Here is a 7,033-nt window from a genome sequence, read left to right on the forward strand (position 1 = left end):
ATAGTACTGGTAAAGACATTTTAGTGCAAGGGATAAAGATGCTAATGAGAAATCCTACAGCAGAAGTATTGATGGTAGACCCCCTTGGGACAGGCATAAAAGAAAATTAGTGCAACCCACACTGGTTGTTTCTCCTCTCTTCCACAGTAGTCTGAGTTTTAAATCTGTTTCGGGTCACAAATGTATTTTACTTCACGGAGAATGAGCAGGCAACATATCACTATGGTCTGCGGGAGGCTCATTAGCAAGAACTACGTGCTTTTCCTTGCCCAGCCAGGTAGGACACCCCCCCCCCCCATCCCAAGTAGGTGATTACAGAAAAGGACACAGTGAAGTTGCTTCAAAATATTTAATACGTGTTAGACACGTAAAGTTACATTTTATACAAAAAAAAAAAAATCAATACACGAAGAAAATACTGTACAAAAACTCTACAAGTTCCCCCAGCCTTTATACAACAAAGACGGGAGTAATCAAATCTACTAAGCCATAAGGCCTTTCCATTAGGGCATCTGTAAACTTTTTCATTAAACACTTTTTAAAAGCACTGTGTAATAATTCTGACCTAGAGCTTTTAAAAATATATATATATTTGTATATATATTTCCTCACAAACTCGGTATTTCTCAGCTTGATCTCTTCTAAGAAGCTCCTCAAGCTTGCTTCTGGGGTGGAATCGCCGAGGGACAAGGGGGGGGTGGAATTAATGGCATCCCCTCCCCCCAGCACCAGCGCTAAGGCCGGGTTGCGGTCCTCCGGGAAGTCCACGAGGAAGGTCCGGGGGCGACCTGGAGGAGTGTGCAGAAAGTCCCTTCCCCCCAGGGGCCAGGGGGCCTCCCCAGCCTGGGCCGCGCCGCTTCCTTCTCGACGCCGAGGAAAGTCCCGGCTCCACGCCCTCCCCCGTCTCGAGCCCAGACCAGAAACCCTGTGACAAAAAAGCCTTACTTCAACAATAAACTTACAAAAAACAGCTTTATAACACAAGACCCCCGCGTGTTGTCGGGGCCGGACGAGGGTGGCCGAGTCCTGCTCCGGCGGCCCCCCGCACAGGTCCAGCTGGCCGGCCCGCGGCGAGGGGGGGGTCGCCTTGGGCCGGGGGTGGAGCCGCACCGAAGTAGGGCGGGGCAGGACTGCGCCAGGCTCCGCCCCCCGTCCCCCCTCCCCCGCCCCGGCCCCGGGCGATCAGAAGGCCACGATGGCAGTGCTCCAGGGGTTGAGGTTTCTTAACACCGGCTTATCGCAGTACATGGGCCCGGGCTCCTCCGCTTCCGCCCCGCGCGGCGACTCCTCCTCTTCGCCGTCCTCGTCCTCCCGGCCGCCTCCGGGGGTTTTACGCAAGAGTCCGGAGAAACTGGAACCGAAGATGGTGATGAGATTGGCCACGTTGCCGGTCTCCATCTCCTCCTCCTCTCCCGGCTGCTCCTCTGAGTCCCGGCGGGGTTTCTTCACCGGGGAGCCACCCGAAGCCAGGCACCCCGCGGGGCCGCCCCCTACCCCCGAGGCGCTCCTCTTGCGGGGACAGACGGGCGGTGGCGGCGCCCCGTCGTCCTGGCGCTGGCGGCAGCCGCAGTCTGCCCGAGGGGCGCTGTGAGGACAGCAAAGGCGGCGGCAGCAACAGTGCCGCGCCCGAGGCGGCCCCTCCGGGGCGCCTTCCCCCCCTCCGCCTCTCTCCGCCTCCGCCGCCTCCACGCGGCGCCTCGGGGCTTCAGACACAGCCTCGGCTCTCAGCGGCTGCGACCCCTCTGGCGGGCGCTTCCCGAGCGCCAGGGGCAAGGAGGGCAGCTCGGAGGCGGCCAGGGAGGCGTTGGCGGGCTCCGGGTCCTGCTCCATGCTGCTGTCCCTCGGGAGCGGCTCTCCCCAGCCCGATTCCCCGGCGAGCTGCTGCTGCTGCGGTGGCGGGGACTGCGGGGGTCCCCCCGCCCCGGGTCCGCCCAGACAAGGGTCGCTCAGGTAGACCTGGCGGGCGCTGCGCAGCACCAAGGACACCAGTAGGTTCTTGTGAAGTTTGATGCCGCCGCGCTGAACCCTCGAGTTGTAGATCTTGCCCAGGGAGATGCTGACGATCCGGTGAGCCTCCAGTTTGAACTCCATCGTCCCTCGCTCCGGCGCCTCCGCAGCTCTAAGGCGTCTGACTCACGGGGGGCTTCCCTCTCGTCCCGTCAACGGTGAGGGTGTGGGGCCGGAGGCGGGGACGCGTCAGCTCCTCCCTCAGCCCAAACCGACTGAACAAACAACCAGGACAACGGCGACGCGAGCTCTGACCCCCTTTCTCACGGCCACGACAGACGACACAGCAGCTTAGCAACCAGTCCCGCCGCTAACTGAGAGGAGACGGGCGACCCGGCGGCTTTATATAGCCCTCTCGCGCCAGCCAATCAGGAGGGACTAGCGACCGTTCCGACCGGTTCGGGGAGAGCTCGCGCTCCCTCGTGCGCCCGGATAAACCAATCAAAAGCCGAGGACGGGAGACAGGGCAGATTCGAACGTTAGTCCCGCGGAGCCCTCTCTTAAAGGGGGAAACAGCGTGGAAGAGGAAGCGGCTCTCGAGAGGGGGAGGGGAGTGAGAAGGCAAAGTCCCCTAGGTGTCACCTCTCTGGGAGCTTGGGCGTTCTCGGAGGAGGCGGGGAAAAGCCGGCGCCGGCCCATCCCTTTGTTTAGCTGTTTTGTGTGGTCGAGATTTGTGTTCAGGTGTGTACTGGACACGGCTGGTTTCCCGGAGCCAAAGCTGGCGCTCCTAACGGGGGTTCCTCAGCCGCCGCTATCCGACCCCCCCTCTACTAACCCCCCCCCAGCAATATGTAAGTGGCCTTCCAAGGGACTGCCGGGGAGGGGAGGCTAGTGAAAGGGCGTTGGAGGCAGAGAAGCCAGAAGGTCTGGCTCTTTGGGCAGAAACGACCCTCCGCGACCTCAGTTTCCTCCCCAGTAAAAGAGGGAGTGGCCTCCTGGGCCTCAGGGGTCCTCTCCTGCTCTAGAGGAAGGGCTAGGATTCGCTTCCTGAGTGCGCCCCTCCCCCGCACTGTGTACCGGGACGCACACCCTTTCCCTCTTACTCCACCCTCTTCCCCTTTCCCTTCTCCCCTCCCCCCTCCCCGCCTCTTGGGGCAGTAATTCCTTTTTAAGAGAGGCTAAGTAGGTGGGGTCGCTGGTCCGAGGCGTGGGAACCCTTCTGCCCGTAGTATTTATTCCTCTGCCCCTTCTCTGTCAGGCTCAGGCTCTTGGCCAGGTGCACACAACTAGTCCCTTAACTTGGGTGAATCCCGCAAACGTGTGCGGGGGAAAGGGAGGAATCCCTTGTCTGGCTTCTCCAGCAAAATTCTCGTCCGTTTCTGGTCGCCCCGCTGTGCCTGCCACCGAGGCGGAGAGTTCTTGGGCTAGGGGACCCGGCGTCCGACCGCGGTTCAGCCCAGAGTGCAGGAGCCACTGTTCGTACCGAGAAGTCTTGTTTTCGTAGTGTGGAGCGTCACGGTTTGATGTGTCAGAAGACCAAAATACTTTGGGGTTATTTGCCAGTCCTAGAATTTTCTGAACAGTAAATCTCTTCCGGATTCTACACCTAAATGATATCATTGCTGTATATACTGGAGAACTGTCCTCAAGGAGATCTGAGAGGGGCTAATTTGACTCGGACGTGACTGCAGGCAAATGACTGAAACAATTTTACTTTTTTTTTTTTTTTTTTTTACTAGCACGATTATGTAGGTAGGGGAAGTTCGTGAAAGGGTTTTGAACTGTTCGAAACACAAATGACATTTCAAACACGTCATTTTAAGATACAGCTATACCTTTATAAAGAAAAGCCAAAATGCAAATTTAGAAACAATTACTGTTATATTTTGCTTTTTATTTACAGTCTCTCTTTAAAGAACAATTCCCCAAAGTGCATTCAAAATATAAAGATTTCCTTACACAAAACATTTAACACACGGGAGATTTCATAAGATTTAGCACTTCGAAGAGTCTCAGGTAGGAGAGGGCTGGAATTCAAACCCAATTCCTCTGCCTCCATATCTCCATTCCAATTCAGTAAAAACAAGATACAGCTTTATTGGATTCTTTTTTTGCTTTTTTAATAGATGTGAGTTGAACATATCCTCTGTAAAGTACCGGTGATTGCATTAGATTGCCTCCAAGGTAATCTTTACTAGTTCTAAATCAGAGATCCTAATTAATAAAACTGATAAATACCCTACACACACGTATCTACTTCACATGCAAGTCATTTAACTTATCTGTAACATCAGGGTGATAATATCTGTAATATCAGAATTGAATTAAGGTAATTCTTATATTTAAATAGTCAATACTATTAGAGGTCAAGAAGATAAAGCCTGGGAATACAGAATTTGGAAAAGATCTTTCCTCTAGGAGTTTATAATCCTCTGGGGGCAGACAACATGCAAAAGAAAACTAAAGGGGAAAGGAAAGAGGAGAGTTTGTTAAAGTTAAAGAACTTCAAATTGAGTGTTGCCTGATGGGAAATAGAGATCTGAAGTTTCAAACACAGGGGTACATGTATTTGAATCCTAACTCTCAAGCTGGGTGACTTGTGGTGGATCATTTGTTTCTTTGGATTTGTTTCCTCTGCTATAAAATTAAGGGAAGAAGGCTTGGGCTAGATGATTTTAAAAGTCAGTTTCTAAATAACCATAAATAAATGTTTTTAGAATCTTTGAAGAAAAATTAATACTATTTAAAAATATTCCTTCCTATCTGAAGAAATCTTATAGACCCATTTTTTAAAAAGAATAATGAAAAAGAAAGGAAGAGTTTTTTGAGGAAAAATAGCTTTAAAAGGAAATAAACTGAGACATTTGTTTTACCTCTTCTATCTTCTCACCCCCAAACCCACTTTTCTGAATTACTTTTTCCATTGCTACCCACATCTTTCCAAAATGTTAACTTCTTTTCCCTGTTGATTGCTCTCCTCCTGAAGGATTTCCTTCCCTTCAAACAGTATTATAAAGCTGAGCTAGCTCAAGATTTGTAGGAGGACCCAAAACTCCTTCCTCTTAAAATACTGGTGCATTTTCTTCAGTCTCCACTTCCCTTTTTAAACTATCTATAAACAGCTGTGTCTGAACTGTTTCCTACTTTAAAGGTATCATAGATTGATTGCTTTTTTCAATCTGATATCCTTTCTTCATCTTCAAAGAAGAATGTGTCCCTCAGTAAAAAACACTTTTCTAAAATTAAAAATGAATATAGTATGATATATTCCTGAAATGAGTTGGTCTAAGCAACAGAATGAGAAACACACTACATAAATAGAAAAAAACAAATATATAATCATTGAAGACTAAATAATTTCAACATGTGAATGCAATGGGGAAGCTAGGTAGCATAGTGGATAGAGCACAGAGCCTCAGCACAGGGCCTCGAGTCAGGAAGATCTGAATTCAAATGCAACCTCAGACGCTTACTAGCTGTGAGACCCTGGGCAAGTCACCCTTTTTGCCTTAGTTCCTCATCTATAAAATGGAGATATACTGGAGAAGGAAATGGTAAACCACTCCAATGTTTTTGCCAAGAAAATCCCATGAACTTTGTCCATAGGATTACATAGAATACAACATGACTGGACAACAACAAATAAATGACTTGCCATGATTAAATAGCTAAGGGGACTGAAGCAGGATTTAAACCCAGCCCAGTATCTATTATGCAGTGCTGCCTCTCTTCCCATGTTGTATAAAGTGTTCATATTTGTCATTCTTTGTGGATCAATAATATTCCATTGCATTCACATGAAAGTCATTTAACTTCTCTGTAACATCAGGGTGATGATAATATCTGACTCACAGGATGTTTATGAGACTCAACTGATATGATGTAAGTAAAGTGCTCTCTAAACCTGAAAGAAACATAAAAATATCAGCTGTTATTTTTGTATGAAATTATGCATACTATAGAATAGTCAAAAGAACAACATATATAATGTCTTCAACAATACAAATAAAGGCAGTCTGAAAAGACAACAAGACTTAGGTCAAATTCAAATTAAAATATTGGCATGGTATCACTCAGCCTCTCCTTAGAGTGAGTGCAATTCTTATTGTAATTCATTTTCTTATTAATTATTAACCAATCAGAGTTGATTGCTCTCAGGACTATCTACTCTTCCAAAGGCATATAAACTGTGTTCACAGCCAGTCATGATGGTCTTTGGCATTCAAGAGTACCACTGCTCTCTTCTTAATAAACTGCTAGTATTATTAATAAAATAATTACCCAGAAAGTTATTCCAACTTTTTAAGTATCACAGTAGCTTCAAAACCATACCACAGCCTTATAAGAATAAGGGATTTTATAGGATAGAAATTGCTTCTTGGATATATATTTATTTTACCTTCTTTTTCAAAGCCTATTTGTGAACCTTTTTGTTTAAAAAAGGTTATTGTCTATTCTTTAACAATTAAACATTTATTGAGTGCCAATGATCTACAAAATGCTTCATTGAATATTAGCACCTAATTAAGAGAAAACCTATAAATCTTTATATCACTACCAAATTCTTCCCTCCCCCAATTCTAAATAATGTAGCTATTATAAACAAGTTTATTCAGATTATTAGTTATCTAAATAAGCAATATAAACTAAGTAGATATGAAATTCTAGGATCTATCTTTATTCTATCCATATACATAAAAGCAATAACAGTTTCACTTTTGCTTGTCTATTCTTCAATTATAAAAGGCACCCCTACCTATAAATGTACCCTCTAAATAGTAGTATCAATACTTAGTATAACTGTCAGAATTTCAGTATTTATAGAACAATTTGAAGTTTTATTAAATGAAGTGACTAGGAAAAAGAGTCCAATTATTTTGATTGCACCTGTCTCCCAGGTTTGTGAAGATAAAATAATATTTGTAAGTCATTTTGCAATCCTTAAAGTGCTATATAAATGCTAGCTGTTATAATTTAATCAATCGTTGCTTCATGAAGACCTTTGGGATTCTAGATCCAGCTCCACTATTTATTGGGCTTTTATCATTGAACTAGAGGTTTTAAATTCTCAACCTCAAGTTCCTCA

At 46.7% G+C, this 7,033-nt stretch overlaps 1 protein-coding gene across 1 annotated transcript; it reads right to left on the reverse strand.

Annotated features, from left to right (window-relative positions):
• Window positions 1-335: 335 nt before the first annotated feature.
• On the reverse strand, window positions 336-5,860 carry IER5 (immediate early response 5). Its single transcript, XM_051998833.1, has one exon. The coding sequence runs from the start codon at window positions 2,089-2,091 to the stop codon at window positions 1,183-1,185; it is 909 nt and encodes a 302-aa protein (XP_051854793.1). The 5' UTR covers window positions 2,092-5,860; the 3' UTR covers window positions 336-1,182.
• Window positions 5,861-7,033: the final 1,173 nt, after the last annotated feature.

This window comes from Antechinus flavipes, chromosome 4 (genome assembly GCF_016432865.1).
Source record: "Antechinus flavipes isolate AdamAnt ecotype Samford, QLD, Australia chromosome 4, AdamAnt_v2, whole genome shotgun sequence".
NCBI lineage: Eukaryota > Metazoa > Chordata > Mammalia > Dasyuromorphia > Dasyuridae > Antechinus > Antechinus flavipes.

Bases quoted from the DNA above. Each gene is read 5' to 3' on its own strand.
- IER5 (XM_051998833.1), bottom strand. From the start codon at position 2,091: ATGGAGTTCAAACTGGAGGCTCACCGGATCGTCAGCATCTCCCTGGGC.